This window comes from Delphinus delphis, chromosome 10 (genome assembly GCF_949987515.2).
Source record: "Delphinus delphis chromosome 10, mDelDel1.2, whole genome shotgun sequence".
NCBI classification, from domain to species: Eukaryota; Metazoa; Chordata; class Mammalia; order Artiodactyla; family Delphinidae; genus Delphinus; species Delphinus delphis.
This window is the reverse complement of record NC_082692.2, coordinates 102,941,177-102,968,873: the sequence shown is the minus strand read 5'-3', so window position 1 is coordinate 102,968,873 and position 27,697 is coordinate 102,941,177. Positions and strand designations below refer to the sequence as shown.

At 58.5% G+C, this 27,697-nt stretch overlaps 1 protein-coding gene across 4 annotated transcripts in view; it reads right to left on the bottom strand.

The window, feature by feature from the left end:
* Nucleotides 1–2,709: 2,709 nt before the first annotated feature.
* The window catches only part of MGLL (monoglyceride lipase), a 244,935-nt gene continuing 219,947 nt past the window's right edge, over nucleotides 2,710–27,697 (bottom strand). For 2 of the 4 annotated variants that reach the window (XM_060023168.1, XM_060023166.1), the window contains 4 exons: nucleotides 27,075–27,185; nucleotides 19,650–19,739; nucleotides 7,542–7,757; nucleotides 2,712–5,540 (listed from right to left, as the gene is read on the bottom strand). In XM_060023168.1, coding sequence (XP_059879151.1) covers nucleotides 5,415–5,540; nucleotides 7,542–7,757; nucleotides 19,650–19,739; nucleotides 27,075–27,185 — 543 coding nt within the window. In that variant the 3' untranslated portion in view covers nucleotides 2,712–5,414. Of the gene's footprint in view, nucleotides 5,541–7,541; nucleotides 7,758–19,649; nucleotides 19,740–27,074; nucleotides 27,186–27,697 lie in introns of all 4 variants that reach the window. The other 2 variants (XM_060023169.1, XM_060023167.1) reach the window with 2 other exon arrangements.

Sequence of the window (27,697 nt, the reverse complement as noted above, 5' to 3'; positions counted from 1 at the left end):
AAACAAAGCAACCGACAAGGGATTAATCTCCAAAACGTATCAGCTCATGCAGTTCAATATCAAAAAACCAAACCCCATCAAAAAATAGGCAAATGATCTAGACAGATATTTCTCCAAAGAAGACATACAGATGGCCAAGAGGCACATGAAAAGATGCTCAACATCACTAATTATTAGAGAAATGCAAATCAGAACTACAATGAGGTATCACTTCACACCCGTCAGAATGGCCATCATCAAAAAGTAGGAACAACAAATGCTGGAGAGCGTGTGGAGAAAAGGGAACCCTCCTACACTGTTGGTGGGAATGTGAATTGGTACAGCCACTATGGAGAACGGTATGGAGGTTCCTTACAAAACTAAAAATAGAACTACCATATGAGCCAGCAATCCCACTCTTGGGCATATATCCAGAGAAAACCATAATTTGAAAGGATACATGCACCCCAGTGTTCACTGCAGCACTGTTTACAATAGCCAGGACATGGAAACAACCTAAATGTCCATCGACAGAGGAATGGATAAAGACGACGTGGTACAGATATAAAATGGAATATTGCTCAGCCATCAAAAAGAATGAAGTAATGCCATCTGCAGCTACATGGATGGACCCAGAGATTATCATACTACGTAAATCAGACAGAGAAAGGCAAATACCATATGATATCACTTATGTGTGAAATCTAAAAGGAAAAAAGAAAAAAAAAGATACAAATGAACTTATTTACAAAACAGACACACAGACTTAGAAAACAAACTTATGGTTACCAAAGGGGAAACGGGGGCAGAGGAGAGAGAAATTAAGAGTTTGGGATTAACATATACACACTACTATATATATAATAGGTAATAAGGACCTACTGTATAGCACAGGAACTCTACTCAATATTCTGTAATAACCTATGTGGGAAAAGAATCTGAGAAACAGTGTATATATGTATAACTGAATCACTTAGCTGTACACCTGACTGAAACTAACACAACATTATAAATCAATTATACTCCAATATAAAATAAAAATTAAGTTTAAAAAAAAAAAAGAAAAGAAAACCACAGTCCTGCAGCTTGTGGACCCAGCCTGCCCAGAGCAGGCCAGATCCGCCCTGGGACCAGCTGGGCCCCGGCCCTGCCCACCGGCAGGTCACCACAAGCTTCAGGACACCCTGGACCCCAGACCCAACTGTGTCAGGAACTGCTCCCCCACCGGCCATCGAACACCAGCTCTGGGAACCCTGGGCCCGGCTCCGCCTGCCAGTAGACCGGCACTAACCCCAGGACCTGGCCTCACCCGCCAGTGGGTGGGCAGCATCCCACGGTCTCCTGGACCCCGACTCTGCCCACCAGGGAGCCAGCACTAGCCTGGGGTCCCCTAGGATTCCACAACCCGCCGCCTCGTGACCAGACCCCGCTAACCAGCAGCCAGCGGCATCCACACGTGGCAAGGCCTGGCGACCAGCCAGGCCAGGGGCCGACCAGGCCCACCAGATGCCCCACACGCTCAGCCCCCTGCCACAGAAGGGCTCACGCAGCCCCCCAGAGCATGCAGCTTGGGTGACGAGAGGAGAGAGCACCACTGGGACACAGGACGTCTCCTACAGAGGCCCCCTCTCCAAGGTCGAGAAACGTCACTAACAGACATAAAATACAAATAGCAACTCAGACACACCGAGGGGGCAGAGGAACATGTTCCAGACGAAGGAAAAGATAAAGCCCAGAAGAACTAAGTGACGTGGAGCTGGGCGACCTGCCCGAGGAAGCGTCCAGAGCAGCGACCCTGAGGACGGTCCAGGAACTCGGGAGGAGAACCATGCCCAGAAAGATTGAGGATTTCAAGCCAGCAACAGCAGAACATTAAACCCGAGGGGGCCCTTGGAGGTGTGGCCTGGGTGAGGGCACGGGCGCCCACCAAGAAGTGGGCCCTGCGCCTACAACCCCAGTTCCAGGCTCCAGCCTGGCCCAGAGAGAGCACTGGTCCCCCACCCCCTCCCTCCCTGGACAGATATTTACCAGGGACCCCTGGAAACCACACAGAGGTCTGACGCGAGGACCCAGCTCCCGCAGCTCAGCTCCGGTGGGGGGACAGGGCTATTGAGGGTCCACAGAACGCGGTCGAGTCAGATGGCAGTGGCTGTGCTGCAGGAGTGGTGGCGGGGGCCAGGGAGTGGGTAGCTCCACACAGGGTGGTGGGAAGGCTCCACAGAGAGGCTGGCGTGTGGCCACGGGCCCAGGGCCTGCAGGCTTGGGAGGGCCGTGGCCGCCTCTGCGTGAGATGGGACCACGAGGGTTGGAGTGGGAAGGGCCACCGCCTGACTCGTTGAACACCCGCTCTGATCGCTATGTGGGAAAAGACCAATGGGACACAAGTCGGAAGATGGGGCACCCGGAGGAGGCTGCTGTGGCCACCAGCAGGAAGGGACAGTGACTGCCCTGGGGCCAGTGGGGCCAGAGGGAGATGGTCTGCCTGGACAGACAGGCAGCCGACAGCCTCTGCTTCTGGGTCAGGCGCAGGGGCGACGGAGGGAGGGGTGCAGGCACCCGCCCGAGCTGGGGTCTCCTGCGCTCAGGTGGGCGAGGCAGAGGTGCAGCCACGGGGGAGGAGATCAGAACTTATTTCTAAATTGTCAAAAGTTACGTGGGACTGTGGAGGAGGGTCAGCCGTGGAGCCCAGAACTGGGGCGGCCCGGCCTCTGGTGCCAGCGGTGGCCGCATCTGTACGAGAAAGCTGGCGTGCAGTCCGCTCCGCAAGAGGGACAGTCAGGTCCGCATACTGGGGTGTATCAGGGGACCGGCCCAGACCGCCAGTGCAGCCTCGCAAAGGGCCGCTGGTCTCTCCGCAAGGGACGTTGCAGTCAGATCACAGACAGGCAGACGACACCATCAGAAAACATGTGTTTATTAGGGTTAGCTGTGGCAGACGTTGGTGCGTTAAGAGTTCTAATACACGGGTCCCCACTAACAGCGTACGTGTAGGAAGGTGGCTGAGCGGCAGCAATGACAATAACCAGTAAATTGCTTATGATCCTAACAGGCTGATGCCAGCAGTTGGTGAAGGAAAGAGCAGGAGGGTGGGGCCCTGCAGGGAGTTTCCAGAGCCCCCAAGAGCCAAGGGGAAACTGGGGTCACCACTCCCCATCCCAGCCAAGGAATGGGCCCTGGCGGGCTTGGGACCTCCAGTGGCTGCAGGTGGCATCTTTTCCTAGAGACTTTCTCAGGCGTGAAACCACTTCGTGTGGCCCAGCGTGGCCTCTGAGTTACAGGGCGGCACCGAGTTCACAGGCGTGCTTGGGCCCAGCGTCCCGAGTAATATGTCCGTCCTCCCAGGCGTGGTTTGGATAGGCTGCATGTCCAGGGCCCCTCTGTGGCCTCTGTCCTCCTGTCACCTCGAGCCCAGGCCGTGTGTGACCTCGCTTCCTTTCCAAGCCCAGCTCCCCTGCACCACGGCGATGGCATGGCGCTGGTGCTCCAGGTATGGGCACGGAGCCGCCAACATGGAGGGTGACCCCAGTTCAAGACTTGCTCGGTGCAGCAAGGACGGGAGGGTGCTCCCTGGGGGCCCTCCAGACGCTGCTACCTGCACCCCTGACTCAGCAGGTGGACGTACCCTGTGTCCCCTCCCAGATGAGGAAACAGTCCTGGTTTCAAAGAACTTTTTTCTTTTAAATATGGGCGATTCTTTAACCAGATCTGTAAAGGTGACTGAATATGCCTCTGTGAGAGCTTTCAGATAAATAAATTCATGCATCGAAAGCTTACTGGTCAACCCACGGGCCTGGTGTTTACTCTGGGATGTGGCCTTGCCACGGCGTGCTTCTGGGAGGTGGGGGTGGGCTGTGGCCTGCAGGCGGGACGGCTGGGCGCCTGGGGTTTGTGGGTGGAGTTTCTGCCGGTCCTTAGCCCGAGAGCAGGAACTTCCTCACGGCTGCCCGGCTGGGCAGGTGGGGCCGACCTCTCTGCATTTTCTACATGTTTTTCTCCTCTGAAGAGAAGCCAGAGGAATAAGACGTGGCGATGAAGCCGCTCTCTGTGGGGACCCAGGCGCCGTCCCCCGGGGCTGGGTGCCTGGGCGCCTCTCCCTCCCAAGGGGCAGGGGCAGCAAGACACGCACCAAGGCCCCCCCCAGCTGACGGTCGCTGGGGTGAGCAGCTCGGGGGCCCTTGGAGGTGGACCGAGAAGCAGACCTGGAAGAACACGGCACACGTGGGGCATCAGCTCCCAGCGCTGGAGGGGCAAGGGAGTGGGGAGTCCTGCCCCCAGCCTCCAAGTCAGGCAGGGAAGCCTTGGGGTGGCGGGACCGCACCTCCCCCAAGGTTCCACGCCCCGGCAGCTCCATCCCCACCACGGCCACATCTGCAGGTGGGGCCTCAAGACCTGACAGCGAGTCCCATTTCAAAGTCCAAGTACCCCCCGGGTGGGTGGTGACCCCGTTTACTTCTGGCGCAATTGAGGGCCAAGGGGTGGGGGGCTGCGGGTTTGGCACCGAGAAAGGCGGCGGGGCTGCTGTGGCCTCAGGCCTGAGCCGTGGGCAGGGCCACCGTGTGGGGAGCTTCTCCGGCCACCAGAGGTAGCTGTGCCGCCAGCACCGGGGCTCCCAGGGCGGCTGCGGCCCGGCAGGCAGGGGCTGGGACGGGCCTGTCCCGCACGGGGCTCCTAGGCCCGCCCCCCGGGGCTGCACAGGGCTGTCGGGCATCCATGCCTTCAAGGCCCCTGGTTCCCCCCCACCCCCGGCTCTGCTTCAGAACAGACGCTATACACACGAGGCACTCCATCTCCAACACAACCATCCTCTGAGCCCCAGGTAACACTAGTCAGCGACGAACAGCCGCCCTGACGTGCCCCGCGGAGGGAAGGGGGCGAGGGTGCCTCTTCTGGGCCAAGCCCCACCTGCCCCACAGCCCACCCCGGGCTCCCGGCAGACAAGGAGCTGACGCGGGTCACGGGTGGACACGTGCCGAGGAAGTGCGGGCATGTGCTGGGCCGCGGCGGCGCCAGTCTGCCGGGGAAGTGGACGCCGCCCCGCATCCGGCGGCCAGAGGGGGCCCAGCCAAGGCAGTGAGGGCGGGGCGCGGGGTGGCGGGAGGGGACCCCTCCAGTTATTGCAGCGGGGGTCCTGGGACCCTGCGGAGCGGGAGAGGCGGGGCAGGGCTCTGCGGCCTAAGGCCTTCCAGCACATTCTCTGGGAAGTGCCGTGACCTGCTATTTTTGCATAAAGTGTCCACCACTTAAGGCAGATCCAGTGGCGGACGGCCTGATGTGCGACAAGACTGTCTTTTTTCTTTTTTTTTTAGTAAATTGCGCTAGGGATTCCTCCAATTTGTGATTTTTGTTTGTTTGTTGGCAAGCCACATCTAAGAAGCCAGCTCCTGCCCTTCCTCTGCCTGCTTCCCCGACTGTGGCCCGACGGCTGGCCAGGGCACTCAGGGCGGGGACCCCGTTCCTGCCGCCGCTGTCCTTTGAGAGACCCACGTGTTTATCTCACGGAAGACAGAGCTGGTCACTTCAGGAAGCTCTTTGTGGAGGATGTGGTAGGCACCTTCGTAAATCTGCAATTAGGAAAGACAGGAAGTCACGGCTACTGCGAGTGACGTGTGGGCAAGGCGGCCGGGCAGCGGATGGAGAGGACCCCCTCTCCACGCACCCACGCCTGGTCAGCAGGTGGTGCTGCAAACAGCTGGCAAGGTCCCAACATGTTCATCAGATCCTTTCTTGAACCACTGTCCCCTCTCCACGCCACTCCCCCTCCAGCCTTGCCCCACCTGCGCCTCCTCTCCTCCCTGTGGGACCCCAGCCTGACCCGGCTGACCCTCACTCCTACCCGCCCACGGCGGTGGTCCTGACACCAGCCCCACGGCCCTCACATAGCGGTGGCCGGGGATCACTTGCACTCTCGTAGGACTTGGCTTCTCGGCATCATTCAAAAGCTGGCCAGGGGAACCTTCTAGAAACACCTTCCTCCGTGGTTCCCACAGCTCTCAACCCTCCTGGTCTTGTTCCCGCCGCCCTCCTGAGCTGCAGGCTGGTGCGGCCGAGGCGGGGTCGGGCCTCTTTCCCCCTCTCCCCAGGAGCCCCGTCCAGGCCCCTGGCTGTAAAACCACCCGTGTGCTGATGACTCAGAATCTCTATCTCCAGCCAGACCTCCCCTGAACTCTCCATGTGTATAACCACCTGCCTACTTGCCATTTCAGCGATTTCTAACAGCTATCTCCAAGTTTGTTTGTTTTTTTCTTTAAACTGTAGTACACATCATATAACATGAAATTTACCATCTTAACCACCTCTGAGTGTGCGGCTCAGTGGTGTTAAGTATCTCTGCACGCGGTGCCGTATTCTCATCCTCCACAACTGAACCCTGTCCCCGTTACAGCGCCCTCCTCCCAGCCCTTGGAAACTCCACCCGACTTTCTTTTCTTTTCTTTTTTCGGCTGCGCCACTCGGCTTGCGAGATCTTAGTTCCCTGCCCAGGGCCCCAGCAGTGAAAGTGCGGAGCCCTAACCATTGGACCGCCAGGGAAGTCCCTCTACTTTCTGTTTCTATGAGCTTTGACTACTTTGCATATGTCATGTGCGTGGAATCACGCACTATTTGACCTTCTGTGACCGGCTCATTTCGCTGAGCACAGCCTCCTCCAGGCTCATCTGCGTCAGAACTTCCCCCTTTTCAAGGTTGGAAAACACCCCCTTGCCTGGACGGACCACCTCCCCTCAGTGGGCACCAGGGCTGCATCCACCTCTTGGCCGCCGTGAACATGGGGTGGAAATATCTCTTCGAGACCCTGATTTCAATGCCTTTTCTGAATTTCAACTCTCTCTCGGGTGTGCCAGCGTGGGACTTGCGGCTGGGACCGTCTCCTGCCATGATGGGAGCGGCGTTCCTTCCCCTCCTTCCTCCTGCTGTTCGTCCGGGCCTCCCTCTGGCAGGGGTGTTGGGCCAGGGGCTGCCACTCTTAGCCGCGACGGAGGGGCGCTGCACAGTGCAGACACGTGAGAGCCTTTGTAGCACAGCGCGCTGGGGCAAGCGGTGCAGGGGGCTTGGGGCAGAGAGCTGAGTGCCAGTCCCGGCACCCATGCAGCAGGTGTGGCACCTGCGGGGAGCTGCCGCGTTCCCTATAACCTAGCGGGAGGTGGCCCTCGACCGGGCCGTCCACTCGGCCGTGCCCAAGCTGGGGCAGCACTGTCCAGGGACACGTCTGTTCGCGCGTGTGCCCTGGGGTGGCGGTCTGCCCAGCCGACCACGCAGAGCCACCTTCAGGCTCCGCTGCCACGTGGCAGGGACACAGCCGGTGCACCTGCTCTCTCCCCATCCTCCAGCCAGGGGTCTTCCCGGTTCAGCCAGACACCCGGGAACTGCTCCACCTGGAACAGCGTTTTCCATCCTGCTGTGCGTGACACGCCTAACGCCCTCTGAGGAGGACGACCTTTTCTGCCCGGAGGCCAGGTGCGGACGTGCCTCCCCGGGGGCCAGGTCAGCCCTAAACCAAGGGTTTGGGCAGGTGCCCTAGAGGGACGTCACTCTCCCCGCCCCGGGGACGTGGGGCAGCTGCTCACCTTGAGCGTCTTGTCCTGGCTCTTGGCAGACTCCATGAGCAGGTAGGCGCCCCTGCTGTCGCACAGGCGGTCAGCAGAGCCCTGCAGCAGCAGGAAGGGCAGGGTCAGCTTGGGCAGCGCCCGCTCCACCCTCGACACGGCGTTGAGCAGCTGGGTGCCGAAGCACACCTTCAGGCCCGCGCGGCAGATGAGGGGGTCCGTGTTGTAGATGTCCACCTGCGGGAGGAGAGAGACAGGGCCCGTCAGGCCCTCGCGGTCCCTCCTGCTCTGGCTCTGAAGAGCCGACCCCGGCGGCGGGCCTGGGGTGGGGACCCCCGGTCAGTCCGGCCGCGCTGCCCCTGCTTCCAGCCTGCTCTGTGACCCCCCCCCACCCCCGCCATCCACGCCTGTGCCCTGGGACAGTTTCAGTATCAAGCTGTGGGTTTTCTTCACGTGAGCGACATCGTATGTTCGCTTTGATGAGTTCACACAGGAACAGCTCAGAAGATGTTTCGGAGTCAGTCTGAGTGGATTCTGTTTTCTCTAAGTCTGTCTGTCCTGACACAGTGTCCCCTGGTTGAAGAGGGTGAGGGGCACCCACGACTGCCGGGTCACAGGGCTGCGTGTGCGGGAACGAGGCCAGGGAGAGGCTTGGGCAGGACACCCCCGCGGGCTGCAGGACGTGGCTCCAGCAGGCGGCCTGCCAGCCTGAGAGGCAGGTCTGCTGTCCCCCTGCGCCTGTGGACGTGCGCAGCGGCCGGGCCCACCCTCCTCAGCCGTCAGCCTGCCGGGACCTCCTCTGACACTGGCCTCACCTGCGGCTGAGGATCTGACCATGCCCTTTGCGGGGCTACCCGGGCCCCGTCCTTGACTTTCTGGCTTCACTCCTCTTGCCCCAAGGGGACAGTGAGTGGCCTGCTTGCCGTGAGCTGAGACGGGACACATGCCCACAGAACCCTCCGGACCAGGTCGGGGCCGTGACCCCTCTTCCCTCACCTCTCTTTTCAAGAGCTGTGTGGTGTCAGGAGGGGTGAGGGAACAGAGGGTCAGCTGCCCGCGAGGAGGCTTGAGTGTCCACTGTGTCTCCATCTGACTCTCGGGCGGGGGCCGCGTCTCCCTGTGACAACTCCCCGCAGGGCCTCATCCAGGGTCCCAGATCCACTTGGAGAGGGACAGGCTGTCCCAGGTCCCCCCACCACCCTGATTCTTCCGGAGCAGGCGAGCCAGACCACTTGGGAAAAGCCACACGAGATGAATGAGCCCCTTACTGCAGCGGAGACGGCGGGCCTCCCGCGGGGCCGGGCCACCAGTCTGGGGGCCGAGAACACGGGAGCAGCAGGGGCTCCTTCAGGGTCTGCAAGGAGGGCTGCTCGGGAAGGGGCGGCGGGGCCAGAGAGCCCTGGCTGCCGGGTGTCCCGGTGAACGAACGCCCAGGGCCAGGGCCCACGAGGTCACCTCCTTCCTGAGCGGCCTGGCGCCTGCCCTGCTGACAGCCATGAAGCCCCGCAGGGAGTCGGCTCCGGGTTAACCGCTCTGACGGCACAGGTGGCTTCCCACTCTTGGCTCTCTTCCCACGACTGGAGCACGTAGGCGCTGTGTACACAGTGGTCCATTCTAGACCTGGGAGGAGCCGCCAGCTGTGTCGGGGAAAGGGCAGGCCCCTGTGCCAGCCACCACCGCACGGGGCGGGGGGCAGAGGGGCGGCCGGGAAGGCAGGGCAGGGACCGCCTCCTCTCAGGGAAACAGGCTCAGAAGCCCAAACCCTCCCCTAAGGTAACCAGCCCCGCCCAACCCCAGGGCCTTTGCCTTCTGAGGGCTTAAGACCTAAATCCACCGAAAGTTCTCCTAGTGGGGGAGGGTCGTGTCCTGTCCCCCAGGCAGGAGACAGACAGAGTTCTCCCTCCCAGCCCAAGCCAGGCCCGGAGCACCGGTCAACAGCCTGAGCCCATTCAAAACCAAAGACCGAACAGTCGGTGCCCGAAGATCACTTACTGTGGGATTCCGTCTCCACGACATTCTTAAAAAGACAAATCGGGGGCTTCCCTGGTGGCGCAGTGGTTAAGAATCCGCCTGCCAGTGCAGGGGACACGGGTTCGAGCCCTGGTCTGGGAGGATCCCACGTGCCGCGGAGCAACCAACCCCGCTCGCCACAACTACTGAGCCTGCGCTCTAGAGCCCTCGAGCCACAACTACTGAGCCTGTGTGCCACAACTACTGAAGCCCGCGAGCCTAGAGCCCATACTCCGCCAACAAGAGAAGCCACCGTAATGAGAAGCCCGCGCACCGCAACAAAGAGTAGCCACCACTCGCCACAACTAGAGAAAGCCCGTGCGCAGCAACAAAGACTCAACACAGCCAAAAATAAATAAATAAATTTATATTTTAAAAAAAGGACAGGGCTTCCCTGGTGGCGCAGCGGTTGAGAGTCCGCCTGCCGACGCAGGGGACACGGGTTCGTGCCCCGGTCCAGGAAGATCCCACATGCCGCGGAGCGGCTGGGCCCGTGAGCCATGGCCACTGAGCCTGCGCGTCCGGAGCCTGTGCTCCGCAACGGGAGAGGCCACAACAGTGAGAGGCCCGCGTATCGCAAAAAAAATAAATAAATAAAAGGACAAATCAGAGAAATGTAGACCAGACGAGTGGTGGTCAGGCTTGAGGGCGTGGGGCTACAAAATGGCAACATGGGGTCTTTGTGGGGACGGCCTGACTCACCCCCGAGGGTATCCTGGTCGCCATAACCCTGTGGTTTTCCAAGATGTCAGCTCTGGGGCAAACTGGGCAAGGCACACAGCTCCTCTGAGTTATTTCTCACAACTGCACGTGAATCAGAGGTCTCAAAGCACAAGTATAGTTAAAGGCACAACAAGGACTCGGTCTCTGGCGATCTCTCTTGCCCCCCCCGCCCCCCATTTCTGGAGCACAGCCGCGAAGACACCAACTGGAGGCTGTGGACCCGGGTCCAAGCCAGGGCACCTTTGCTCCAGGTGACCAACCTCTGGAGGTGTGTCCACCAGCTGAGACGTGACATCTTTTCTCTTGGGGGGAAACCCTGTGAGGAAGACGTTTCCCAGCTGTGTGACGTGGGCAAGGCTCTTCTCTCTGGGATGCAGTTTGCTGATCTGTGAAATGGGGGTGACGGTGGTCACGCCCCGGAGGACGCCGGGCGTCTGGATGGGATGTGCACCCTGGGGCCCAGGCTGGGTCTGCCCCACAGCGAGGCTAATGCCATGCGGCCGCCTGACCCCGGCGCGGGGCAGCGAGGTGCAGCGTCACTCCTCGGCCTGGGTTTCCCATCGAGGAAGGGTCCTCTTCCGAGCCCCAGCCTCTTCTGGCACCTTCCCTGTCGGGGGGTCTGAGGGCTCTCAGCAAGGTTGACTTGACAGCTGGGAACAAGCCAACTGGGGCGCCTGCCTTTTTTTTTTTTTTTTTTTTGCGGTACGCGGGCCTCTCACTGTTGTGGCCTCTCCCGGCATGGAGCACAGGCTCCGGACGCAGGCTCGGCGGCCATGGCTCACGGGCCCAGGAAACCACTGCACCACCAGGGAAGCCTGGGCCTGCCTTTTGAAAAAGCTTTGCCCTGAAGCACAGGAAGCAACCCACAGTTGGGAGCGTTCTTAAACTTCTGGTTGAGCAAAATCCAGGGATCACCCCCCACCCCCACCCAGTCAGATCTCTTGACCTCTTTTTTGAAAAGCTGTTCTGGGATAGACTCAAAATTAGATTAATTGGAACAGTATTAGAAATAGCTAGCCCTGAGCCCTCACCTCTGTGCCAGGTGCTGTGCCTAGTGCTTTACACGTACTTGCCCCTCAAGTCTCTGCAGGACCCCTACGCAGGGGGCTGTCATCATTATCCATTTTACACATGAGGAGACTGAGGCTCAGAAACGCTGGGTGACTCACCCAACGTCACACAGCAAGTAAGGGACAGAGCCAGGATGAGGACGAGGCAGGCGGGCCCCACCACCAGCATTCCCAACCTCTCACCACGCTGCGCTACGTGTTTAGACAGGAGGAGGTCAAGGTGAGTCCTGTGGGCTCAAGCGGCCAGGGGGCGTGGAGTTGCAGGGAACCAGCACGCCCCAGGAGAGAAACGGGTGCGTCCCTGGTGAGGACTGTAGCGTGCTGCCACCCTCACGGACTGCCACGGGGTGGGGGGGGGCCTCTGAGCACAGGTGAGTGTCCTGCCCACGTGATTTCACACTTCCCAGAGAGGCCCAGCCCAGCAGGCCCAACCTCCTGCGTTCCCTCCCAGGCACCTACAGACATGTCTGCAGCTGGTCTTCCGACTCTCCTTCCAGCCCATCCCCTCCCTCTGCCTACGGAAACCTCATCTTCCACCTGCTTCAGGGCCACCTGGGATTCCCATCTCCTTCCTCCGCTGTTTCCATCTCTCTTAATCCACCCATTTTCACCCCAGGGAAATCAGATAGCCTTCCCCGGCACACTGGAGAGAGCAGGGCAACTCTACCCAAGTGTTCTCTGGAGCCAGAAACCTGTGGGAACCCGAAGATGAACTGGCAGGTCTTTGCAGAGGCCATGTCTTCGCCCCCGCCTTGGTCGTGAACGGCAGGACTGCTGCAGAGGGAGCTGGACAAGAGAAAACCTCTCCTAGGCCTCGCCTCTGGACTTTTTGTTGGGAAGCTCAAGTTTCCCCCTGCCCCGCCTCTTTGTCCGCTGTTAACAGACCCACGATGTGACCCTGAACACAGGGCCGGGTCCGAAGCGCGAGTGACACAGTGTCTGTTGGCCTGACGTGCCGCCTGCAGGGTGGGGAGGGGACATAAGGGTCCTGCCTGATTCCACAGAGTCTCCCCAGCACGGCCGACTGAAGCAAGCCCTGTTTACCGAGGCCCAAGTTCCCGCTATGACCCCAACCCCGGAGCAGGCGCCCCGCCCTGGGGGACTGAAATTCCTGAGCCGGACTAATGGGGATTAGCCTACATGTATACACTGCCACGGATCAAGGGCGTGTGAACTACCGAACATCTTTTCCCGAGAAGCGCTTTCTGCTACTAAAGCTTGAACTCCTGTTCACCCTTGTACCTGCTTTTCGAGCCCTGAGGTGGGCCGGCAGGTCAGGCCCTGGGCAGGTGGGTGCAAGCGGTTTGCACAAACCCGCCACAGGGCACTGGAACCAGAAGTGATGCAGAGGGTCACCTTGCTTGTGCCTTGGGAGTGGTGGTCCCTGCGGTGTGACCCTGGAACCAGACACAGGTCCTGAGTGGTCACCGAGGGAAGGGAAAAAGCAGACCCACGTTCTGCACCCAATCACACGGGCCACGGCCACCTTTTCACAGGCCCAGGGATTGAATAAATAATAAGAGAAACAAGAAAGAATCACTGGGGTCTTGCAGGACCATGTTCACAACTGCTGGCCACAAAACAGCAAGATCGCGTGGTCTCATGTCTTGGAATCAAATGTTGGTCACAACTGAGGAAATCAGAACATGGACCAGATGGTGAGAGGTAATGAAAGGAATGATGACAGGGAATTACTGTTACTTTCCCAAAGTGTGATGACAGAATGGCTTGTGCGTGAATGTCCTTATTCTGGGTCCTTCCTCTCGGGCAGCACATGCTGAAGTACGACCACAGGGTCTGCAACTTACTTCCTTTCAAAAGTTTCAGGGGACTTCCCTGGCGGTCCAGTGGGTAAGACTCCGCGGTCCCGATGCAGGGGGCCTGGGTTCAATCCCCGGTCGGGGAACTAGATCCCGCATGCATGCCTCAACAAAGAATTCACACGCCACAACTAAGAAGCCTGCATGCCGCAACGAAGATCCCTCGTACTGCCACTAAGACCCGGCGAAGCCAAAATCGATAAACAAACAAACAAACATAAAAAAAAAGTTTTAGCCAAAACAATGCATCTACTTTATGGCATTGGATTTGGCAATAATTTCTTGAATATGACACCAAAAGCACAGGCAACAAAAGAAAAAAATAGATAAACTGGACTACCTTAAAATGAAAACCTTCTGTTCATCAAAGAACACTATCACAGAATGGGAGAAAACATTTACAAACAATGTACCTGGATAAGGGGTTATTATCCAGACTATATAAAGAACTCCTACAACTCAACAACAGCAAACCTGATTAAAAAATGGACAAAGTACTTGAATAGACATTTCTCCAAAGAAGATATATCAATACACATGGCCAATAAAGCATGTGAAAAGACGCTCAGTATCACTAATCATTAGGGAAATGCATATCAAAACAACCTGGCAACCCCTCTTCTAAGGATAAACCCAAAAGAATCGAAAGCAGGCTTTTGAAAAGATACTTGCGCACCCATGTTCACGGCAGTGTTATTCACAAGAGCCAAGAAGCGGAAGCAACCCAGTGTCCACTGAGGATGAATAAATTAACAAAACATGGTCTATACAGACCATGGAATATTGTTCAGCCTTAAAAAGGAAGGAGATTCTGACACCTGCTACCACACGGATGAACCCTGAGGACATTATGCTCAGTGACATAAGCTGGTCATGAAAGGACAAACACTGAGGTCCCTCGAGGAGTCAGATTCACGGCGGGGAGGGGGTGGGGGGGCTGGGGAGCTGGTGTTCAGTGGGGAAGAGTTTCAGTTTGGGAAGATGAGAAAGTTCTGAAGATGACGGTGGTGACGGATGAACAATGTGAATGTATTTAACCCCACTGAACTGTACACTTAAAACTGGTCAAGATGGCCAATTTTATATTCTGTATATTTTAGCAAAATAAATCTTAAAATATATGTCCACATTGATATTTCATATTTAAGCATAGATAAAGGAAGCATGGCAGAGTACTTCCAACTGGTGAATTATGGGGAGGAGTATACAGGTGTATGCTATACTACTATGTCCACTTTTCTGTAGATTTGAAATTTTCCACAATTAAAATTGGAGGGAAAGCTCCAGTTTGAATTACGGAAATTAACCTCTCCTCTCCCCGCAGCCTTGGCTTTCATGTCATTTTTATCCCCTTGTCGGGAGGAGCCACGCATCCCCTGGGCAGGTTTGGGGCAGGAGACCCCCGTGGTCAGACTCATATCGGGGCTCGTATCGGCCTTGGCCAGTATCCCAAGCCTTGGCAAGTCAGTGGCGTCCTATCCGCACGTAAATGGGCCTCCAACCCTCACCTCCCGGCCTGCTGCGAGGTCACCGGTGGTACCACTGAGACTGTGGTGGGTGAGCCCTGCCCGGCCTGCAGCTGCCCCTCACCTCCCGGCCTGCTGCGAGGTCACCGGTGGTACCTCTGAGACTGTGGTGGGTGAGCCCTGCCCGGACTGCAGCTGCTTTCTTGCTGGACCCGTGACGGTACCTGGGAGAGAGGCAGGGCAGGGGGTGCCTCGTTTTGTCTGGGACCTGGCTGGCAGCTGGAACTGCCTCTGACAGGCTCTCCACAGAGGCCGTGGCTTTTCTGCTGCCATTACAGCTGCTGACCTCAGGGATCTGCCTCTCTCGAGCTCGGAGCTGTTTCTGCCAGAGTCCCGGGGGAAGGAGGGCTGGGAGGCAGGGGTACGGACCCGTATGCAGAGCGCTGGCCTGAGCTGGGCCCGCTCACGCGCTCCCCCGCCGGCCACCCCACACGGAGGCCCACGCCAAGAGATGTTCCCATGGTTCCTTTTTTTTTTCAAGACGTCGGTAAATTATCAGCTGCCCGAAATAGCCAAGTCTTCTGTGGCGACATGAGCCATGAACGACGGCGAGTCACAGAGTAAGATCAGATAAGCAAGCAGGTTATACTGGAAAGTAATAACCGGCTCTCAGAGGGGCTCGTGGGAGGCTGTGTCCTGGGGGCAGCATGGGAGCCTCAGCCTATCTTTAGCCTTGGTTACGATGAGTCAAACGCCTCGGCATGGCCGAGCCTTCCCAGAGCTGGCAGGAGCTTCCCAGGGCCACGGGCAGGTGGCCTCCCAGCCGTGTGGGCGGAAGACACGCAGGCAACAGGGCAACAGTGGCCTGACCCCTGAGGCAGGCACACCGCAAATACTGGGTGGGGGTCTGGAGCGGAACCCACCACAGAAATGAAAGGGAGCAGAGCTGGCCCCTTCTCAGCTCCCTGGGTGCCCGGAACTCACCATATGGCCAGCAGGCATGAATGTAAACCAGCCAGGAGACGCTTGGAGGGCGTCCCAGCACAGTTACAGAGAAGAGAGACTCGGTTCTAGAAGACAAACTGCCCCAATATATAAACAGTGGACGTTCCCAGCAGAAGACCTGGACACGGGGCCAGGGGATGGGGCCTGGAAGGGAAGCAGGGTACCTGTCTGTGAGCGGTCGGAGGGTCATCGATGGTGTGCAGGGGGCGTCAGGAGCTCCTCAGCACTTCCCCCTCACACCTCCCCCTCCGGCGGCCTTGGCCGGAGAACTATTTAGAACATTCAAGGCTTTTCAGAGTGGGAGGGATTCATCACATTCCAAAAAACCCGTGGTTGAGGGTGGAATGATTAGCATGTCAGTACAGTAGGCCAGTGTGCTGACTGGGGGCTCTAACTGTGCACACAGACACAACAAAGGCCGAGCAGCCACTTGCCTGTCCCCAGGATTCCAGGAGCACTTCAGAGCTAAGGCTCGGACATGAGGACCTAGGCTCAAATCCTCACTTAGTAGCTGTGTGTCCCTGGACAAGTGACTTGCCCTCTCTGGGCCTAAGTTTCCACAAACATCAAATGTTAAGACTGACTTCCCGGAGCTGTGGAGGGGAGATGGAGGGCCGCGACGCGGTGCACTGGGTGGTGCTGAGCCAACGCCAGGCATGTCTGCCTTTACTCCTACATGCCGGGAGCCTGTGCGTCTGAGGGCTCGCTTCTGTGAAGTGAGGGTGTCATGCTGGCAGTCCTGGCTGCCACATCAAGCCCCAAACAAACGTCCTGCTTCCCCAGAGACACAGCCGACCTCCGAATCCCCCCGGGAGCCCGCCAGGCCCCCCCCCCCCCCCGCACCCCAGCCTGCAGCCCCTTCCCGCAGGTCCCACTTCAGTGAGCTTGTGAAGCAAATGGTTCCTTTCCTCCTGAGGCTTTTAAAAAGCTGCAGGCCTCCAGGGGAAATGTCTCGGCTAAAGTGGGCCTTAAGACACCCGGCGCTGGATCTGGGAGGTGCCTCTTCTGAACACATTTTCCCCCTCGGCACTGCTATTTTTAACGCTCAGCAGAATGTTGAAAGGGCGACTCAGAGAGAAGGCAGGAGAGGGGCTCGTTCTCCATGCCAAGGACTGGAAGCTCCTGCTTCCTATTTATTCCAGCCCGAGTCCACCCTCTGAGTCTTCCCAGCCGGGGAATTTATGAGTGCTTCTGAAGAGTCATCCCGCTTACCCGACCCGGCAGAAACCTGATACAGGCTGGTGTGCCACCACGGACGGGGGCGGGGATGAGCGCACAAGGGGAGGCTGCGCGCTGGGTATTCGCCCAGACTCTGCTGTTTTCATAAGGCCTTCAGTGAAATTTCCATTATTTCAGAAAGGAGATAAAAGCTCTGAAATTTGCTACTTTCAAACGATGAGGGCTCGGAATCATCTCGTTACCTTTCCTTCCTTCCCTTTTGCCCACGTGGTTTCAGGTGGTGAGGTAAACAATTCGGATTTGCACCTCGATGTTTCCTCTCAAAGGCAGGTCCCTCCTCCAGCCCACTGCTGTCCTAGCACAGCTGCCACACAGATCAGTGGTTTTTCTGGAAATTGTTTGAGCCAGAGCCATCGTTTGGCCGCGGCAGGTGGAGGAGGCCCTGCCCACACGACTCCCCTCACAAGCGATCCTGCACACACAGTGATGGTCTCCAGCCGCGGGCCGTGTGGACCAGTAATTACAAAGCAGGAGAGAGAGCGTCACGCTCGCAAATGAATACTAGCTGGGAGGAGGCGTCCCAGCACAGACCTTTGAATCAAAGGCTTCGGGTCCCAGCTCTGCCCCTGACTGGCTGTGTAACCTCGGACAAATTATGCAACCTCCGAGCTTCGGTTTCCTCGCCTCGGAAATGGGGTTAATATTGATCTCACTCATGTCATGACTGGCTTCGGTCTTTCTGGGTCCTACCACTGTGCCTTCTCACCACACAGATCTGCCTTTTGGAATGAAAATCTTCTTCCTTTACTCAAATGTCCTTGACCCCGGTGGGTCAAATTTGGCCCCAGGACATAGGTTTGGGAGTTACTGCTTTTAAAATTAGATTGGGGACTTCCCCGGCGGTCCAGTGGCTAAGACTCTGCGCTCCCAATGCAGGGGGCGGGGGGCACGGGTTCGATCCCTGGTCAGGGAACTAGATCCTGGATGCCGCAACTAAAGATCCTGCGTGCTGCACTGAGACCCGGCGCAGCCAAATGAATAAACATTTAAAAAACAGATTAAATTCAAATTCAAATGGAATGTGGGCGACTGGGCGGGCTGGCCCACCTCAGGCTCCCCGCACAGGGCCCACACAAGCCAGATTCATAAACAGCCGGCCCTCGGAGGCCTGGGTTTTGACCCCTGATCGGGAATGTCCCCTCCTACACGTTAGGCACGATCCCCATTTAGCTGCCTGCTCTCTGAGCGGCTCTAAGGGCCAGGAGGCCATATTTTATAATGAAGCCAGAGTCCGACGGCTCAAGCCCCAAGGAAGCGGGGGAGGCCACTGGGATGCCGGGCACCCGCTCCACTTTCCAGGGTCCGTGGGCAGCCAGCAACTCCCTGGTTTCAAACTCCTGACACAAGATGGGAGGCTGAGGCAGGAGAGCAGCACAGTGATGTGCTCAACCCTGAGGACCATCCCTTCCAGGCGCCCAGGGTGCCGCCTGTCCACTGGGTTGTTGCCCCCCAGACAGAGCGGGCTGGGGACCCGCTGACCTAAGCTCCGAGGCTAGTCCCATCAGCGGGCGGCCCCAGGCATGTGCCTGCGTATGGGGAGCCTCAGTCTGCCCCCCGCGGTACGGGAGCTGTGCACGCGTGAGCACGCGACACAAGCCTGGCGCGGAGCATAAGGGCCCCGTCACAGGAGGGGGTGAGGTGCCGGCCCTTCACTATAGGGGAGGGGCTTGGTCCACCGAGCAGCACCTTCACAGACCAACCCCGGTCTCTGCATGGACCTGGCGTCAAGGCGCACCGTCGTTCATGCTGAACCCTGGGCTCTGGTCCCAGAGGGGGTGACAGTGACATCGCACAACCCCCGGCGTATCTGCCTGAGGCCGCCTCACCCTGCACGCGACACCTCCTGGGCTGGTTTTGCTTCCACAGAGGGCAGCGAGCTCTGCTTGAGGGCAGTAGCCCACCCCCGGCACAGCGGTGCCTCCTGACCTGCCCTCAGTTTACCCCTTGCCGCTCACCTCTACACTGTGGCCGAAGCAAACTACCGGCTGTTCTGCAAACAGGCTCTTCGTGCCGAGATCGTCACCCGTGCTGTTCCCTCTGCCACGAACCCCTTCCTCTGATCCCCCTCCGGCTCCCAACCCAGTGGACACGTGGCCTGGCCTGAATCCATTCTTCCATCCTCGATCCTATCCACCCCGCCCCTCAACAGAACTGCCCTTCTCTGCTCTCAGGCCACGAGGTTGGGTAGGACTGATGCCGCCCGCTTTCCTGGACCAGTAACCCAGACTGTCGGCCAGTAAGAACCAGCCCTGAGACGTCTGCTGGGAAGAGGTGCGGCCTTTCCACTGCAGTTGCTCATGTAAAGCTGCTGGTGGTCAGCTTTGCCTCCACTTGGGGAGAATTTGGTTGGGAATGAGGCCAAACCAGGGGACATGAGAGGTGGGGAGAGAGATGGTGAACAACACCCTGAGCCCCTGGACCCAGCCATGCCTGAAGCCTTTAGTTACACTCACCAGTAAATCCCTCTTTTTGCTCAAATCACTTTGAGTTGGGTTTCTGTCACTTACAACCAAAAGAGACCTGGCTGATACACACAGAGTTTCATCTGGTCAGCTCCTCTGCACACGTGGGTACAGCTCAGGCAGCACCGCCACCCACTCCTTCCCACCCAATCCTTCCCACCCAATCCTGAAGCCAGACAGCGTCTCACACATCTTCAAGTCCCCGTCACCTCGCACAGAGCCTTGGCTGGATAGTGGTAAACGCCGAGGCAGAGCTCACGCCTGCATTTCCCCCCGGGGCTGCTGCCTTCCCCCCCACCAGCCCCAGCTGCCCCAGGTCTTCAGAAAGACTCACCTCTGTCTTATTCCGTGAGAGCGTGCTGCTGTCGATCCGGCCCAGGGACACGTTCGGCAGGACAAGGTTGAGGACTTTCACAGCAAGGACCTAGGTGGGAGAGAAGCCAGGGTGAGTGCAGTGGGACCCCCACCCAGCTGCCCTCGGGGCCAGCTCAGGAGAGGGACACCCAGACTGGACCTCAGCCAGGCCTGGTCCCGGGCTGGGCACCCGAGGACCCTCCTCTCTCCGACCAGACGGCCTCACTGGTCTGGCTCTGGGCCCCTGTGGGTGAGCCGGGCGAGGGGAGGCCGTGCGGTGACAGCGGGACACCACGTGTGTTTTTTGCTGACCCTGATTCTGTGCAGTTACCCTCCCTAGATCCCTCATGGGTCATGATTTTGAAGGATGGGCAGGACCTCCTAGCTGAGTGCTTGTGCACGAGCACCTCTCAGAGGACCTTCAAAAACACAGCAGGAGCAGACGCACCCAGTCACCCGAGATGAGGCAGGACACGCTCTGATCCGGAAGCGCCTGCTGCCTGTCTTGGGGCACAAACGGTCACTGGGCCGATTAGACACGGCGCCGAGGGAGACACCGATCTGACTGCTGGTTGTGTGGCCCCAGGTGTGTGGATGGAGCTGCACATCACTGAGCCTGTCCCCTTAGCTCCCCACGGGACCACTGTGAGCAAAGGCACCGGCACACGGGAGGTGCTCAACGCGTGCTCCTTGAACATGGTCCTGGCTCAGGTCCAGGCCTTCCCACCCCCTCCTGCTGGATCTGGTGTTTACCCAGGAAAAGCGTGAACCTGGATCTCACACGTCTGCCTGCAGAGGGGGGCTGTTCCCGTTTCTGGGCTGTGCAGACACCCGGGGATGAAAGATGCTATTTCAAAAGCGAGCTGAGAAACGCTGAAATTAGAATTGCACGGAAGGTGGCGAGCATGAATCCTCGGTCTGCGCGGAGGGCGCGTGTCACAGAGCCGACAGGTGCTGCCTCTTGGCACCCTGCATCGCGGGAGGGCACACACATCCACTCAGTGACAACCCCTGGGTGTGCTGGGCACGGTCCCAGGTGCCCAGTCTTTTAATCTGGACACAAATGCTGTGAGGTGAGGGTTTACCCTCGTGTAACAGACGAGGACACTGTCTGTTACACAGAGGCTCAGTGCCACTGCACACGGCCAGCTGGAAGTGGGCAGGGGCCTGGGATGCAGCTGCCCTTTCCCTTCCAGCAACAGTGGCCCAAGGGCAACGTTATTAGGGAAAACGACGTGGATCCCAAAGCTTGTAGAACTGGTCCTAGACTTTCCGCTGTCCTTGATGCCCTGCCACGGCCTCCTGAAGGACACGGAGCCGCTCAGCTGACTCCATGTGTGACCCTGCCAGGCCCAGGAGTCTGGGGAGGCCGTGTGCGATGCAACCAGACCCTGCTGCCCACTTTGGCCCGTCTGCCTGCCTCGTCCAGCACGGACTCCTCAAGGACACGGCTCTTCCTCGGCAAGTAGCTTCCTACCCACTCCCCGATCAGATAGCCGACAGCAGGAAGAGGCCCAGGGACACATCGCCTGGGCACCTGCCCCGTGGCAGGCGTGAAGGCAGAGACTGTACAGGGTCCACTCCACTGTCCAAGCCGGGCACCGTTTCTGCGTGGACGCGGGCACGCTGCCAGCTGTTCGTGGAGGGTCAGACTCACCTTCACCCTTGCGGTCTCTGCTCCCACCATGGGCACCTCTCAACCCAAACATTCACACCCCAAAGTGCCAAGGCCTCTACCCCAGGAAGAGACACTGACAGCTCAGGCTCCACGAGGATCAGGCCAGGAGGGCTGAGACGCATGCCGTCCTCATTCTAGTTTCCCGGTGGGGGGGGGGCGGGTGGGCACGAGGCAGCCAGGGGAGACGCTGCCTCTAGGAGAGGGCCACAGGGAAACCTGCCCTGGCCTCCGTCCCTGAGCATGTGGTCTTCTCTGCATCACTAACAGGAACTCTGCGCAGCCACGGGAAGCTGCAAGAGCCTCATGGGAAGAAAAGAGGAAGAGAGCCATTTCTGGGCAAGCATTTGCTTTACGAAAACAACAGTGCAAGGGTCCGGTCCCTGGAGGGACCAGGTAATGCACAGCAGTCCGGCTGCCCCCTCACCTTCCTGTCCCAGTACAATCGCCAAGGTCCGGCGGGGCCTCTCCTGCTGCAGTTCCGACAGCCTATGGCCCTGAGCCCCTGGTCTCCACAGAAGACGGCGCTTGGTTTTGAAGTCCTGTTCCCTGCACCCCGCTGGTGTACTGGCAGCGGGCGTGGCCCCCGTCAGGCCCTGTCCCTTCCTGATGTTCCATGACCCCTGCTCTACATGTGGTCCTCAGACCAGCAGCACCGGCAGCTGCCAGGGATCAGGCTCTGCATTTTCACGGGACCCCCGGCGTTCGTGTGTGCCCTGAAGGTGGAGGGGCAGGTAGCCTGAGTCAGAGAAGCACCACCCTAAGAGGTTCTGCCTGACCTGCTCTGAGCTGTGGCCCAGGTGGTGCAGTGTCCCCAACCCCCACAGTGTAGGACCAGGGACACGGACACACCTAATGTGTAAGCCTCTCTTTCAGAGGAGTCACAGTGAGACATCTTTGCACCACCCTGACCCTCAGCTCTTTTTCTAAAGCAGCAGAGTAAATTCTGGCCACATTTCCAACAAGACTCAACTGGGTAGAGACAAACCTTTGACGGCAATAATGTCCCAGCTAAAACAATCAGGTGTTTCTTAGCCTTTTCCCCACAAACACCAGAGGAGGAAAAGAGGCGGCACCGGGGAAGGATGCTCTGAACGGCTGCTCGACACACTCACTTTCCCTGCTGCTCTTTTAGGGTTGGTCTATTTCATTAGCTTTTCCGTTAGGAAACGGAGCAGCGGGAGTGGTGGATCAAGGAAGACGAGGTTCAGGAGGGGTGCTGAGGTCACGTGGTGAGGAGGCGGGGGGTCGGAGGGAGCCCAGCAGACCCCACGCCCGAAAGAGCGATTTGTCCAGGCTGCTGCTGCTTCCTGCCGTCATCTCCCCCAGCGCCGTCCACCGCGAGAGCCCCGCACCTGTGCCCACGGGAAGAAGAGTGAGGGGCAGTGCCTCACCCAAAGGGAGTGGGATGCAAGACACTGCATCTTGATGCCATTCTGAGCAAGCGTTCCGAACTCTTCGGACAACCCTGCAGGGGCGCTGGAGAGAGCCCCAGATCCAGCTCAGGAGAGGGGCAACCCCTGCCGGGCCCCCTGGAGGAGAGACCCCACCCTCATCGTGACTCCAACAGGCTAAGTCAGGTCTGTGCCACCACACAGGTCCCAGGGACCCCGACTCAACGGGGGCCCCAGGGCATGTCGCCTGAGGACAATTTGGGGGCCGAGACCCATGACGACTTACACACAGTCACTGGACCCCAGCCCTGGAAAGGGAAGGTAATGAAGTGGGGGAATCGGTCCTGGAGACTCAGAGCTGGGCAAAGTGGGATTCGAACTGTGGTTCTGAATCCCGGAGAAGGTCTACGATCCTCCGTGTCTCCATTTCTAAAATGGAGAAAATGAAACGGTTTGAAGGGCTGCTAGGAGGCTGCGTGACACCTAATTCCTCCAGAGCTCGTCCCTAACCGCCCTCTGGTTTCCAGCCCCAAGGAGAAGCTCCACCAACACTCCTCGGTCGACTGAGCAAACGCTGATGTCATTCAGAGCGGGGACCCCAGGCAGGAGGTGACCTGCGGAACCAGGTGACAGCTGGAGCCCCGAACTACCTCAGCGACAAAAGAGGATGACTCTCCCGGAAGTGAGGTCCACCCCCGACAAGCAAGCGAGCGGACGGCCACGTGTCCTTGGCCTGCCCTTGGGGCGCCCCTGGGTTAACTGCAGCCCCATCGCTTTAAGTGCTCGTGACTTGCACAAATGCCTCTATTGATCCAAGGTTTTAATGGCTCCCGAAGATCATTTTTAAGCTTCTGCCACTAAAAGACTTGACACGAGGGAAGTAATTACACTCACTTTTATACAGCAGCTCAACAGGCTGACCCACGCACAGGAGGCCAGAAGTGCAGGCCTCCGTGGGCGCAGGAGTGCGTGGCCGGGACACAGCCCAGAGTTTCTGGGGTGGGGGAGAGTGCGCCTCCCGGCAGACGACAGGAAGCCCGCACGCCTTACAGAGGTGACAACACACCTGGTGCATCGCTGCTGCCAGATTCAGGGGCCGGTTTATGACCCAGCTAAGCCCTGACTCCTGAGGCTAATTTTACCTGAAGTTTGAATGAGTGGCCACTCCCCAGACCCCTTCCGTGTCCCTTCTCCACCCCCTGCTCCAGGGCCTTCCGGACTCCGGAAGCAGAAGAGTGACATTCAGAGGGGAGGTGGGCTAGAGTTGATCCAGGGCAGTTTCGGGGTGAAGGGAACATCCTGCCACGCCTGCCGCCTGAGCCAGAGCTCACGCTGACCTTCAGCGAGACAATCAGCCTCGTTTCCTCGTCTGTAAACGGGAACGGGGTGGTGACGGAGGGGAAATAAGATGGTACGTGTCTGGCATGAGTGCTCGGTATACAGCGGCCCCTCAAGCCCCACCTGGCCAGGTGCCCTGGTTGGCGGGCGGGGCGGGGGTGGGGGTGGTGGTGGAGAAGCATCCGGAAGCACTGGGATGGCTCCTGCATCTCGGACCTGACCCCAGGGGACAACCTCCAGGCAACAGGCAGAGAAGGTCATTTAGAGGATTACCCTCTGGGCAGCCTGAGTCCCCGCCCTGACCCCGGGCAGAAATCCAGGGGGGATGTCGGGGTTTTCCCCAGAGAAAGGACTGGGTTAACCTGCGGCCCCTCCTGCGTGTCGCCCCGGGACAAGGCCTGGCAAGCTCAGGGTGTGACACCTGTTCCCAAGCGTTCCCCTGTGTGCCCAGGGCTGGCTGCAGTGCTGCCTTCCCCAGAGCATGCCTGGGGGCATGAGACAATCCCCAGGAAACCTCCCATTAACCACTGAGACTTGTTCTGATGCACAGGACTTCTGTTTCTGAATTTCTCCTGCTCCCACCACGATCTGAACACAGACAGCATTTGGGACCAGGAGACTCTGTCCTCCTTGTCTGTTCCCCAGGCTAAATATACCCCAGCTTGTTGAAAATGGAGTAAGAACCAGATGTGCGGGATCTGGGGGGGGGGGTCTGGCATTCTCACGTTTGGAGCGGGGAGCTGTCATCTTCCACAAGCCCGTCTGTGCTCAGGCCTTGGGTATCTCACGCTGGCTGGCTGTAATGATTTTCAAAATCTCTCCATCAGGAACTGGCTGCCATGAAACAAACCTCTGAGCTGTCAAGGAGCCTCGCTCTGGGAGAAGAGTCACAGAATAGGACACTGCCCTGTGCTCTGTGCCCTGACAGTGTGACTCTACCCAGGGAAGGGGCCCCTCCTCCCCTCAGCCAGGGTGGTCTCCAGGAGGCTGTCTGTCTTTGGGGTCCGTAAGAGTGAACCACTGGGAAGACCCAAAGGCCAGTCAGTGGGGCCTCACCTGACCCAGGGCCATCCCTGCAGGGGGGCCTCACCTGACCCAGGGCCATCCCTGCAGGGGGGACTCACCTGACCCAGGGCCATCCCTGCAGGGGGGACTCACCTGACCCAGGGCCATCCCCCTTGGGCCTCACCTGACCCGAGGCCTGCAGCGAGGCCTTTCCTAGTCCTATGCGCCAAGAGGTATCACAAAGAAAAATGACCAAACTAAACCCCACCCACAAAAACAAACAGGCCACCAAAAGAACAAAACAGGAAGCACAGAGAGCGTGTTCCCACGTGTGTGAAACACAGGGACCCACAGTGGTGTGCGCACCCGCAGAGATGCACAAACTCTGCTACGTGGCTGCCCGCCTGCAACCGTGAGGAGACTCCGCTCATGCCCTTTCCCCCTCTCACATTTTGAACCGTATAGATACATTATTTTAAGCATGTGTCAATTAAATTTTAAACAAAGATTCCGTGAGACTCCTTCAGAAGGCTGTCAGGCGAGACGTGGAGGGTAACCCCGTGGTCCGGGGGTGGCAGACGAATCACAGAACGTCAGTCAGAACTGCCGAAGCCCGGAGCGGCGACAGACTTCACGGGGAGGATGTGTCCTCTGGTCTGGGGGCAACGGGCAATCTCATTTGTCTCGGTTAATGAGAGGAGACTTGCATCCCCCCGGGGACAGCCGGCTCCTGATTTGACAAGGTGATCCATTAGCGGCAGGCTCGGAAGGTCACGCTGGTGGCCTTGCCCAGAAGTTCCCCCTTTGCCAGTGACTTGGGGGAAAGCCTGCGGGCTCCACTTTGGGGCCCAGCTGCCCTGAGCCCCTGGTGCACTTCATCCAAAAACCCCCACGGTCCTGGACTCTTCCCAAAGGGAAAACGTCCACTTTCTTCTCTGGGGAAACACCCCTGATGGGGAGAGGAGAGGACAGCCCCAGATCCCAGTCGACCACACTGGGGTGGACCTGGAGAGTCGCTCGTCCCTTCCAAGCCTCAGTCGTCCCGACCGTAAAGCGCAGGCCTCGACCTCTCCCGGGGTGAGGGTGGGAGCCGAGGGAGACGATTCACCTGTGAGCCCAGCACGTGCCCGACACTGGGCAGAACGAATCACGAATCAAAGCGTGCGGCGCGCCGTGGGGACCCCCTTTTTGAAATCCTGGTCTTGCTTACTCTACTCGGACCAGGACCACTGAATGACCCTGACCCACTCACTGCCTCACTCACCCCTCGTGCTCCTTTGAGAGTCCTGAGAACTGGCTCGGGGGCAGCAGTGTCCCCCAGCGACCGAGAGGGACTGACCGTTGCTCGGGGACACTCGGGGCTGGGATTCCTCACCCTCACCGGGTTACCCGTCTCTGAAACCTCAGGTCCATAATGTGTCAACAACCCGGCAGCCCTGCTGAGGCCACGAGTCCCATCTCCTTCCTCAGGGGGAGGAGGCCCAGCTCAACGCGGGAACCACTGGGTTGCGCCGCGTGGAACATTACAGCCAGGAAAACAGAATGGAGGATCCGACAGGTCAGAGGTGAAAGTGCTCAGGGATGGAAAGTACTACAGCCAAGGCGCCGGCGCTGTCCCGTTAGCAACTGCCTGCAGCTCCGCGTCCGCATGCCGTGGCCGATGCTGGCCAACGGTCCCCGGAAACGAGCTCCAGCCCAGCACGTGGCTTGCTAACAGAGGCCCCTTCGCTGGATTCCTAACCCGCGTAACCTTTCCTCCTCCTAACGTTCACCAGAGAAACAAGCACAAGCAGGAAGCCATTTTTCTTTTGCCTTTGGGGAAAAAAGTACCTGACTTGAGAAACTACAGGATTCCAGGGACAACAATGCTTGCTACTTGTCCAAACCTTATCACAATCGTGGGAGAAGCCCTTTCCCCCAGACTCTAGCTGTGAACGGACGCCCCGGGGCCAGGGAAGCTGCAGGAGTCTCATGGAACCGGAAGTCCGTTTACCTTGAAAGTCGTGGCAGACTCGGGACTGGCGAGAACCAGCGGGGAGATGAGAACCATGCCGGAGAAGTGGCCGGGCCTCTCTGCGGCCGTGAGGATGGTGATGGCGCCCCCCTGCAATGAGAACGGGCCGCATGTGGGTGTGGGCGTCGCCAGCGTGGGCTCTTAGCCGCCCCATCGCGGGTCTCCTGCTGGGCTGCAGTCCCGGCCCAGAGCCCCAAGGACGGTACCTTGGAATAGACACCCTCAAATGTTGGATAAACTAGACCTGCAATTACTTGCTTTCACATGTTTTTTCCTCCGGGTTTTCCAACAGCAAACATTTCAGGGAGATCTAAATAAGGTTCCTGCTTCTGGGCTGCAAGTTAAACAATAACATGTTTCTATTTCATTTCAAGCCCAAAGCTGGCAGACTCCCAACTCACCCATTCCGTCAGCCTTAACACGAGATCTGAAAAAATCTGATGATAATAAGAGACTGCTACCCTTTTTCTGTTTTCCTGGTTCAGTAAAGGTCCCAGAAATGTAGGTTCCAAGAAGAATAGTTAGAGAGCACGGGTGGTGCTGAAGGCGTGCGGCCCTGGCTGTCTGCTGAAGCTGAAGGTGACCTGCACCCAGGGCTGACA